At 51.1% G+C, this 11,679-nt stretch overlaps 1 protein-coding gene across 2 annotated transcripts; it reads right to left on the reverse strand.

The window, feature by feature from the left end:
* Positions 1-1,196: 1,196 nt before the first annotated feature.
* Positions 1,197-10,578, reverse strand: FAM183A (family with sequence similarity 183 member A). Of its 2 annotated transcripts, XM_004699702.2 has the most exons (4): positions 10,423-10,578; positions 8,677-8,736; positions 5,028-5,131; positions 1,197-1,393 (listed from the first exon to the last, which is right to left on the reverse strand). In XM_004699702.2, the coding sequence occupies exons 1-4, from the start codon at positions 10,553-10,555 to the stop codon at positions 1,283-1,285; spliced, it is 408 nt and encodes a 135-aa protein (XP_004699759.1). In that variant the 5' UTR covers positions 10,556-10,578; the 3' UTR covers positions 1,197-1,282. The 2 variants fall into 2 exon arrangements, with proteins under 2 accessions (XP_004699759.1, XP_045147656.1); XM_045291721.1 differs by lacking the exon at positions 8,677-8,736.
* Between the last annotated feature and the right edge of the window lie 1,101 nt (positions 10,579-11,679).

Below are 11,679 nucleotides of genomic sequence, written 5' to 3' on the forward strand. Positions count from 1 at the left end.
TGGTGGAGTTTGTTCACCCGGCAGAGCTCCCAGGTCTAGGTGAGTCCCTGCCAGGGCAGAGACTGAGCAGCAGCAGACATGGCCGTGGCTCTGAACCTGGGTTTGGGTGCTAGTTCAGCAGGGTAAGGGTCAGGAGGGGTGTTTGGTGGTAGATGGGGCAACCGCCCTGGCTCTCTTTAGAGGGCCCTAAGGATGGGACTAGGGGGTCTGTGAGTGGGACAAACAGTTCAGCTCTCAACTACTAGGCCAAGGGTGGCAGTTTAGGTACCTTCGAAGAGCCCTGGCAGCATTCCAAAGGCCACTGCCTTGAAAATCCAACGAGGCCGTTCTCGGCACACCTGGAGCCTCTGAATCCGAATGGACTTGACAGTCATGAACAAAAAGGCTGTCTTGGAGTTGTTCGGTTTCTTTAGGGGAAACCCCCACCTTCAAACCGAGGTGAAAGAGCAGTCTGCATGTGGGTGGGCATATGAACTAGGGGTCAACAGATTTTCATCGCTGGATTTCAGCCCCACACCTCATTGCTGGCCTGTGTTTCTCGTTGGGTCCCCGAGCCCTGGGTCTCTCCATTTCTCTGGGCATAAACCTCCAGCCTCGTACCTGGGAGAGTGAGTATATGCTTCCCCATTTGGAGGAACATTATATGCTGGGCTGTGTGGGGGTTAAGCAGACTGCTTACCAATGGGCACTGCCAGTTCTCGGCTTCCCCTCACTTGGTCCCAGATCCCAGATCTCGAGGATTCATGGGTTCTGTGCTTGGAGGTGGATTGTCACAGTGGCTGCAACGATGGGCTCAAATCTAACAATTAGGAGGACAACACAGGTGTGGGCGGGGTTTCCTTCTGCGGTGCATCAGGTCGCTCTAAGTTGGAACAGGCTCATGGTCCCTAACACCACCACCACCATGTGCAGGTGGCCCCTGCATTCTGCGGCTTCCTCTACCCTCTCTCGGTGTCCCCTCTTCTAAACATGCCTTAAGCTTCTTGTTCGCGAATGCTTCTCTTCCACCGTCTCTGTCATTGTGGGTTCAGCCAGTCTTCATCCCTTCATCGGGCTCTGGGGAGGTGAAGGAGCTCATCGTAAGGCACGCAGCCTGCCATCTTTAACTGGAAGCCGCTCACTAATTCACCAGACTAAGGGTTTGAACCAATAGACGTGAGCAAAATGGAGAGAAACAAGAGACTCAGAAACTAAGTCAGACTTCAGTGTTAAAGTGTTATTTATTGATCTGGACGGCTGCCCTTGGGGCGTGAGACACAGGATCACCATCGCTGCTGGCATGCTACTTGCGGCTGTAGCCTGCTCCCAACTGCCACAGTTTGGCCTTGTACAGGGTGATGTCATTGAAGACCTTGAAGTGGTTCAGCCTGCGGTCACTATGGGCGGGGTCGATCTATAGGAGAACGTGGGGATCAGAAGGCCAGGGATCGGAGTCAGAGGGAGCTGGTTTAAAGCAGGCCCCACCCTTGCTGATGGATGGCCCCAGGCACTCTGTAGTTCTTAACGTCTGGTGGGTGAAATGGAAAGTGCACGGCTAGAGCAAAGGAGTTGGGAAGATTGATGGAGCTTTTCTTGGCCTGGCACACCGTAGCTGCCCTCTCCTTTCCCACGGCCTGGATGCATGTTTCATAACATGAAAACCAGTCGCCATAGAGGCAATCCCAATGTACTGTGATCCCATGTGTGCCAGAACCTTGCTTCCCAGGGTTTCCAATGGCTGATATTAGAAGCAGGTGGCCCGCCTTTCTTTCAAGGTGCTTCTCGGTCAGCAGCCGAGCGCGTTAACCGCACCACTGGGAGACTCCCTCAGCATCTCGAACAGTAGCTGAGACACACTAAATATATGAGATATAGATATATAGATATATATTCATTGTTTCATTAATGTGTATATATTTTAATGAAACAATGAATGCTGAAATAGTTACCCAGAGGACTCAGTAAATGTACCTTGTACAAAAGACTGAAAGAATCTACGTTCCGCCGGTGTTCCTAGGAGGCAGGAGGCAGGGGGTGTGGTCTTTCAGTGTGTGGGGGTGACGGCATTCTGACTATTTGGGGAGAGGTCCTGCCAGCTTGGGGAGGCTAAGCCTCTTGCATTGGACAAATCTGATGCACAAGTCCTCTCTGAAGTTCTGGAGAGCAGAAATAACACAGTGAGGACGGAGCTGTGCCTGACCCAAGCCATGACACTTTCTGAACCCCAGACAATGGCCTAAAGGAGACCCGAAGAATCACTTCATTTGAATCATGGTATTGCCAAAGAATATTGGCTGTACCAGGGATTTCCAGAAAACCAAGCAAACCTGGGAAGAAGTACAGTCAGGATGCTCATTAGAAGTGCGGCTGGTGAGACTTCATCTCATGGACTTTGGACATGGTATCCGTAGAGACCAGGCCTTGGAGAAAGACATCATACTTGGTAAAGTGGCGTGTCACTGATAAAGAGGAAGACCCTCAGTGAGATGGAATGACACAGTAGCTAATGACACAGCTACTGTGTAGCTAATGCAACACAGGTGGTGTGTTGGTCTGTTGCACATGGGATAGCAGCCGTGAGTCAGAATCAGCACCATGGCACCTAACAACGATACGGCCCCAATCATATTACTCTGAAATCCAGTTAATTACCTTTGATGTGTTACAGCACCATGGTCTAGGGGTTTGGGATCTGCTTCTTCAATTTGCCACCGGCACCAAGTGACAGCACGGCTTCTAATAATAAGCCAGCCCACCAGTTGTTGTGGTGTCACGTGTGCCCAAGTAGAACTCCACAGAGTTTCCAATGGCTGATCTGGGGGAAGAGGTCACTAGATCTTTCAAGGCCTTTCTGGGTGCTCTCAAATCTTTTTACCAGCCAAGTGTGGTAATCATTTGCACCAGCCAGCCCAGCCAGCTGAACCCACCCACTGCCATCAGGTTGATTCTGACTCGTAGTGACTCTAGGTAGGGGTTTGGAGACAGTAAATCTTTATGGGAATGGACAGTCTCATCTTTCTCTCATGGTACAGCTGGTTTGTTTGAACCACCAACCTTGTGGTTAGCAGCCCAACACCTAACCCACAGTGCCACCGGGGCTCCTTTCATCATCCAGCAGGCATGGCATATTTGCAGATTCTGCACCCATGGTAACAACCAGTCTTGGGGCACATGCAGTGGACTATTTGCAAGGCCCAACGGGGTTGGCTCCATTTGTCCTTTCTATCACAGTATGGTGAACCTGCCATGAGGTGAGGCCATGAGAGTCAAAGATAAAACATTTCCAGGCCTTCGGTCTTTAGGAAAATGAATAGCATGGTCAATTATTTGTGCTTTGTACGATTTCTCTAAGTTGCTTAATTATCTAATTTGTCTGATTTTTGTTCTTCACCCTAACCCCTTTTCCTTCACCATGTTCACCTTTCTTATTCACTACAGGTTAGAGTCTTGTGCTCTTTCTAGCCATGGTCTGATAAATCCCACAAAATGATTGGCTGGGACTATGCAAATCAGGTGCATACAAGTCTTGTAGGGATTGAACAGTTCCAAGCTGGAGCCGCAGAAGCACAGGGAAGGCAAGCCTGACAGCTCGGCAGAGAGTGGGTGGCTGAAGCCCCTTACCGGGACATTGTGGCAGGGGTGACCCAGGTGAGCTGGGTCTGGAAGGTGAGTTGACGTCCCCCACAATGACCCGTGGCTAGCTGCCATTGACTCACCCCTGACTCACAGTGACCCCAGGTGTGCAGAGCAAAACTGCTCTAGAGGGCTTCCAAGCACCTCTCAGGAGCAGGTGTCTTCCAAGGTACGTGCGGGTAGTTTTGAACCTCCAACCAATATGGACTGGGAACAAGGTGGACTGAAGGGGCAGTCAATAATAGTGTGGGTGTTGAATATTTGCCTAAACGAAGCACAAAACCCAGGAACTAATGGAACAGATTGTGATATTTGACTACTTGAAACCTCTGCGCGAGGTTAAAAAGTAAACGTGGCAGAACCTTCAAGTTGTCTATTCAAAGTTCTACATTAAAAACAAAGTCCCAGTGGCAGACCAAAGGTCCCACTCACTGCTGTCCAGTTGATTCCGACTCACGTCAACCCCAAGCTTTCCAGAGGGTCTGATTATCATCCGATGGCAGCAGATTGCTGGACCTTTCGCCTTCGTTCCTCAGGGTGGATTCAAACTGCCAACTAGTGGGTTAGGAGTTGAGCCGTTTGTGCCACCCAGAGCCCTCTAGTAACAGAAGCCCTACGTCTTAGAGTCACAAAGGGCTGGGGACTACATTTCCCAGGCTCCCGTGCAGCTGTGCCTTTCAAGTCGAGTGAGGGGAGTGGTGTTCCTGACTTTCAAGTTCAGAGCTGTGAAGTGACATCGCGAAGACTTACTAATAATTGGCAAGGCAAACTCGGGCAACCTGTCGTTAAACCCAAACCCAAACCCAACTCACTGCCATCCAGTGGGTTCTGAAGCACAGTGACCCTGTAGGACAGAGCAGAACTGCCCCTGTGGGCTTCCGAGACCGGTAACTCCTCACAGGAGTAGAAAGCTCATCTTTCTCCTACGGAGAGGACAGTGGTTTCGAGCCGCTGACTTTGCAGTCAGCATCCCAACGTGTACCCACCAGGCCACCAGAGCTTTGAAGCATCGATGCACGCTCCCTGGAACCCCGGGGTGGTACACATGGTTCACATGCTTGGCTGCGGACCAAAAGGTTGGCGGTGCCTTGGAAGAAAGGCCTGGTAGTCTACTTCGGAAAAATCAGCCATGGAAAACCCAACGGAACAGACTCGACAGCTGGCTTTGGTGTTCTCTCCGTACTGGGCCCTGCGTTGAGTGCTTTGTGAGTATTATTTCATTTCATCCCCATGGCGACTTTCCTAGACAGAGACTGTGATAGCCTATTTGACAGTGAGGGAGGCACGAGAGAGCTCACACAGCTAAGTGGTAACCAGAATTCAAGCCCAGGCAGTCCTCTCTACAGCCTGCTCTTTTAGCCATGGCCTACACAACCTGCGTCCTTAGCGTTAACCAACGAAGGAGGCATGCTTACCAGGGGCTGTGACTGCCAGCCGATTTCGTGGTTCTCAGTCTGTGTCTCACAGTATTTCTTCCTCGGGCCCTGGGCAGCATGGTGAATGAGATTCAGAAACCTGACTGGGAGCGGAGACCTGGGTTATGAAGAGGCCAGGCTTTCCTGTGCCCTCGCCTCTGCCACATTGCTCCCTGAGGCAGCACACCCAGGGGCCTCGTGGCAGGACTGCCTGGTGCTGCCACTCTCTTTCAACAAATACTTGTTGAGCACAACCTGGGATGGGCACAGTTCTGGGCCCGGCAGCAGAGCACGGAGGGAGACAGACACAGCCCCCGTTCTCCTGGAGCGCACAGTCTCAGCGGGGAGACCAAACCAAACCACTACCGCTGCCATCGCATCGATACCGACTCATAGCCACCCTGTGGGAGGGGCAGAACCGCCCCTGTGAGCTTCTGAGACGAACCCTTTTCTCTTTGCTTTTTTAATTGTAACTCTTGAAGAGAGCAGAAAGCCCAGTCTTTTTGCTGCAGAGCAGCTAGTGGTTTCAAACTGCTGACCTCGCAGTTGGCAGCCCAACGTGATCACTCCGCCAGCAAGGCTCTGTCATGGGGAGACCAGGACACAAGATACAAGTAAATCTGATAGCTGCAGACAACCACTCGTTCTGCGAGGAAGGAGCCTGTGCAGACGGGGTTGCTGCTTCAGATGGAAGAAGCCAATCATGAACCCGCACTTAAGACCGCTGGAGGCACGAGCCTCAGTTTGGTCACTGAAGTCACACATTCCCAGAGCTGGCCGTCTCCCCACCTGTCTCCTGTGTCTGTGCCAAACTGCGCTGCAATCTTCAGTCTCCACTAACATCTCTCAGTTCTCAGGTGGTAAGTCACATCCTTCTGAATTAAGATCAGCGTGGCTGTTGACGCCAGATACTTGGTCAGCCCACAGCTCCAGGTCCCTGTTTCCACTCTATTACATCTCAGTTTGAGAGCGGCAGTCTGACCGTGGAATAAAGAACCCGGGGTTTTGAGATGGGCAATCCTACTCATGCTCTTTGCCAAGTTGTTAACTTCTCTGAGCAATGCTCTGCCCACCTGTAAAATGGGAGGAAAATGTCTACCGTGGCGAAATGGCGGGGGCAATGGAATGAAGGAATGCACATCAAGAGCCTAGCATGGGCTGGCGCCTGCATTTGGTAGTATGCCACTGGTTGAATCCAACTCAAAAGAATCCCATGGAACACAGTAGGGCGGATCCCTAGGCTTTCCAAGGCTGAACATCTTTACCAGAGCAGAAAGCCTCCTCTTTCCCCTGAGCAGCCCCACAGTGAGCCCACGGTGCCACCGGGATCCTTCCTCCCTAATAAAGCAGATAGTACTACCTGGCTTTCCAGACCCCACTCCACGTTCTTTGCCATATTCCTGTAAGTCTCTGCCATGCGTCTGTCCCTGACGAGGCTGGTCTCCTCACCCAGATAGCAACCTTCCTTCCTTCGATCAGGCTGCAGGCGCTGTGGGACCAATGTTGAGCTGAGAACCGCAAGGTTGGCCATTGAAGCCCACAGCTTGAGTCCCATAGAGATCAACAGTCTTGGACTCTCTATGTAGGGTCACTAGGAGTCAGAGTCAGCTCAATGGCACTGGGTTTGGTGTTTTGTTTTTGTATTAGTTTATGTAGTCTTTAGGTGCTGCAAACAGTGAAGCACTACTACTGGTGGAGAGGTTGACAGTTCGAACTCACCCAGAGATGCTGGGGAAGAAGCCCTAGTAACCTGCTTCTGAAAGTCCACAGCCTTGAAAACCCTCTAGAGAAATTCTGTTCTAAGCCTATGAGTTGACGTGAACTTGATGGCCACTAACAGTAGTTTATGTACTTATTTGTATCTGTTACTATGGATGGATGGTGGTGCTGGCGAGGAATATCGCACTGCCAAAAGAACAAACAAACCTGTCTTGGACGGAGTACACTCAGAATGCTTTCTCGAGGCAAGGATGGTGAGACTTTGTCTCAGGCACTTCAGACGTGTTGTCAGGAAAGACCAGTTCCTGGAGAAGGACGTCATGCTTGGTAAAGCAGAGGGCCAGCCCCAAAGAGGAAGGCCTTTGAGGAGACGGATTGACGCAGTAGCTGCAACAATGGGCGCACGCCCAGAAGACAGCGCAGGACTGGGCAGGGTTTCTTTCTGTGGTGCACAGGGTTGCGATGGGTCGGAACCAACTCGAGGGCACCTAACAACATCATCTTTTCCTCTGCTATGAGATCCTCTATTCTCTTCCCCCACTTTCCACCCCACCTTCCTATTTAAATCCTACATCCTTCCTCTGGCAGATTCTACTCCAGGAAGGTAAAGGCGAGGGCAGAGGCAGGGCCTAGGCTTTCCAGCAGAGGGGCGCTCTCTTCCTTCATTCCCAAACCCGGCCATCTCACCCCCTGCATCCTCTTGTCTGTGCACAACTGCTTGCTATTCTCAGGCCAAACGAACACCTGTCACTCCCGTGCCTCTCTGTATGCTTGGAATCTCCTTCCCCACTCTCCTTCAACTGGCACATTCTACCCCATCCTGCCACCCTTCGCCTAAGGTCGTCTAGGAGTCTCCTGCCTGACTTAGATACCTGCTTTAGGTGTACTGTGGCCCACCAATTACTTGTCTGTTTACTTCACTAGCAATGGGGTTCTCATCTCCTATAGTGACTGTGACATGGGAGCAATGAAAAGAATACAGCTTCCTTCCGCTATCTGAAAGTAATCTTTCGAAAGTTGAAATGGTGTTACGAAGCCATTTGCCAAGTCATTTGCACAGGAAAATAAAATTTTGAGTGTCCCAAGATCCCCCAAATAACCTACCGAATACTACCAAATAACACAGAAATCTTAAAATAATCCTGAGATGCTAAAATGCTATACTAATAATACTAAAATAATGCGCTCACAGAGTGTAAAGCTATGGCAGCCCCATGCTCAGATGCTGAGCGTAATCTCGGGGGGAGGAGCTTAGCAGCACCTTTCTTACTGTCCAGGGACGCTTTCAGAACGCCCTGCAAAACAAACACTGAGCACTCCTTTCACTTTTTGCCCTTTCCCCCGAAGAGTCAAAACCCTCTTCTGATTTCTGGTACTGTTGCAGGTCTTAAGCAAAGAAATGAAGTGGCATAAAACGACCTTGTGCAAAGCAAGGAGTGCCTGCAATAATGACTAACGTTTGTTGAGGACTATGGACCAGATGCTGTTCTAAGGACTTTTAAATTGTTTAATTAAAACCTCACAAAACAAACAAACAAACAAACAAACAAACAAAAAACACCTCACAAAACCCCAAAAGATAGCGTAGGGAGATTAAGTGACTTGTCCAAAGTTACCTAGTTTTGAGGAGCAGACCTGGGATTTGAGCTCAATTAGCATGACTCCATCTTTACACTCATTAAGTTGTTGGTCACGAATACATAAATGCACCATTAGGAACATTTTTGCGGGCTTGAAAAGGAATACTTGGGCCTTACAGATTGACGATGTCAGTCGCTGGTGAGCTTAGTTACTATGAGTCTAGCTCCCAGACAACCAGAGCAGAGGACTCTGACATTTGCCACCAGGTTGTACTACCCCGGGGGCTCTTCAACCACCTGCTGCCTCTCTATGTGGAACTTCAAAAGTATGTTCAAACCCCAAGATTTACCATCTGCAGGTTCCTCCAGGTTATCATGCCAAGACATAGGCTTTCTGGTGATTGTATGAACTACAAAAGAAAACACCACAGGTTCATATTAAAACACGAATTCCCTCCACAGCCTCTCTGCGACCCACCGAAGAGCAGGCACCCACCTAGCACTTCCTGAGTACCTGCCACCTGCCAGGTGATGTACTGGCCACTAGAGAACAATGTTGAATAAGACAAATAAGCCCATCATGTTGAGAGGTGCTGTCCACTGTGTGGTCAATCTGGCTGCCTGAATTCATTCTCAAAAACCGTGCTATCAAATGGGGCTGGTCTCAAGGGAGGGCAGCCATGCTATATAGGGCAGCAGCATCCCCATTCATTCCCCCTCTCACTCATTCATTCATCACTGTACTTCATACATCGCTCACAGGGACTGGGGTGCTGGAGATCGCAATCATAAGCTTCAGATGGGTTCTCATACTCATTACGTCTCCCTTCTGTTTGTGATGACTGACAGTAAGTCAACAGAGACTGTCCAGCAACTGCAGGAGTGAAGAAGAGTCAAGAAGACATGGATAGCTCGGCAGATGGCGTAGGGTGTGGATGACGTATCACTAAAGAGATACATTGGAGCCGAGTCCTGCCTCAAGTGTGGGAATGGGCCCTCTATGTGCCTGTGGGAAGAACAAGAGCCTGAGCCTGAGGAGTTTGAGCACCATCAAGGCCAGACAGCTGCAGTGGAGTCAGCGAGGAGGAGAGTCCTCAGAAATGACCAGTGGCCAGCAGAAACCAGTGTTTTTAAAGAGAGGCGTCCAGAGTCAGAACAATCCGGGCAAGAGTTACTGATGAGGGGCCTGCTGGGCTGTGAGGGAGGGTGGGAAAGGGCAGAGTGGGCGGTTTGTAGAGGGGTAGGTGAGTAAGCACGGGAAGATGCGTGGTATTGTGGTTCACAGTGAGCGAGAAGACGAGGAACAAACCGGTCCCGGTGACTACTTGGGTGTTCGTGGTGCGGCGGGGTCAAGTGTGGTGAAGTGGCGATGGTGCCTTTTACTGAGAACGGGGTGTTTCGGAGCAGCAGCAGGCTACAGCGAGTGGGAGGTGAAGGAGCTACTGGGAGGCGGCTGCCTGTGAGGGGTTTGACGGCCGTTTGAGACTCACTGAGTCCGAATGGACCGGAAGGCAGGGAGCGTGGTTTTGGTTTGGCTGTTACAGAACCAGATGGAACTGCCCAAAGAGTGCACAAAATGAGACCAAGGATGCGCCGGCCCCTTTTATCCGCCCGGACCTGGGGGCTCCGACCGCAGAGCTTTTTGAAGGTCTGAAACAACCCTGGGGATTTAGGGACAATGTTAGCTTAACAAACAAACCAAGCAACAAAACCGGCATCAACAACTGAACAACAAAATACACCATGCTGCGAACTACAAGTAAACCATTTCCAAAGCAAAGTTCTAAAACGCCCTTGACTTTTCTTGACAACATCATGGCGTGGTCGTGACCCGGATGCATTTTAATATAAATGATGCGATGTGTGGTGAGACCCCCCCCCACACACACACCCCACACACACACAGACCCCGATTGACTCCTGAAGCCTAAAAGGGTCATGATAGGGCAGGGATTGAAAAGCGAGCCCAGCCTGCAATGGGGGGCTGGGAGCATTCAGAGATGTCCCCATTACTCAGGCCTCTCTCCCCCTCCTCCGCCAGCCCTTTCCAGACCACTCCATCTTCCAGCCCTCCTCCCTCCAGCCCGGCCCCTCACCCTTTCGGAGGGGATTCACGTGGTACTGCGTGTAGAGTTTCTGGGTTCGTAACTCTTTGAGGTACAATTCCCGCAAGATCTGGTTCTGATGGACCTCGTCTGGCACTTCCTTCTCCTTTTGGCGTCCCGCCATGAAGCTGGCCCAGCTCGGTTCGTCTCTCTCTCCCGGTGTGGGCCCGGCGGTTGACTAGGTCCCAGACGTCCAGTGGTCTCCAGGTAACGGCGTCCCACGCTGTCTCCAGGCAACAGCGCCCTCCAGGATCCTCCCTGGAGTCGCACATTCCGCCCCCTCCCCCGTCCTTCTAGCCCGTCCTTCCTCCACCTCGCTCTTCCTGCTCCACACCCACCCTCTCCAGCTTTTCAGGACCGCACCTGGTCCCTAGGGAGCCCTGGAGGCGCAGTGGGATACGTGAGCGGCTGCTAGCCACGAGATCAGTAGTTCGAAACCATCAGCCGCTCCGCAGGAGAAAGAGGAGGCTTTCTGCTTCCATGAGAGTTACAGTCTCGGAAACTGCCCCCGGGGAGGGACAGTTCTACCCTGTTCTGTAGGGCCGCCGTGAGTCCTTGTTGACTGGCGGAGAGTGAAGGACAGATCCAAGAGACAAAATCACACTTCACCTTGGCCGGTCCAAAAATCCAAATCGAGAGGATGCCGAGTCATCGCGACCCTACAAGGGCGCTCAAACCCTGTGGGTTTCCGAGACTTTAACTGTGGGAATCGGAAGAAGACAGACATCGCTTCCACTTTCAACCAGATGTTCAGAATCAAACCCTCTATGACGATCCCACACAAAATCAGACATTTCATACATGAGAAGACATGACATTGGCTCCAGCCAATGTAATAATCTAGGCAAACTAATCTCTCCTGAATCCAAATCACTTGGTGACTACAGCTAGTTTTAAGAGAACTCAAAGTAGTCCCAGCAGGGAATCCTCATAGCTAGCCCTGATTTTAGGAAGCGCTTACACTGCCTTCAAAGCCGGTGTTCTCCCTGCTCTGTCCTTCTTCCTTCCCCCTCTTTCTTCCTTCTTTCCCAACCGCCCCTTGCCCACCCACCCTCCCTCCGTTCTCCCTTCTTCCTTTCCTACCATACCTAGCATGCTTCAGGATGTGCTTTGGTCTTGGGAACAGTGTTGAGCATATTCATTGTGTGGGCACGTCTGCAGTTTCTTGCAGGCAGGAAGCTATTTCACGGTTCCTTGCTTTAGCTTTTAGGAGTCCCTAGGTAGTACAAAAGGAGCCTTGGGTTAAGC

This window comes from Echinops telfairi, unplaced genomic scaffold (genome assembly GCF_000313985.2).
Source record: "Echinops telfairi isolate 266 unplaced genomic scaffold, ASM31398v2 ScPeMD7_443;HRSCAF=831, whole genome shotgun sequence".
NCBI lineage: Eukaryota > Metazoa > Chordata > Mammalia > Afrosoricida > Tenrecidae > Echinops > Echinops telfairi.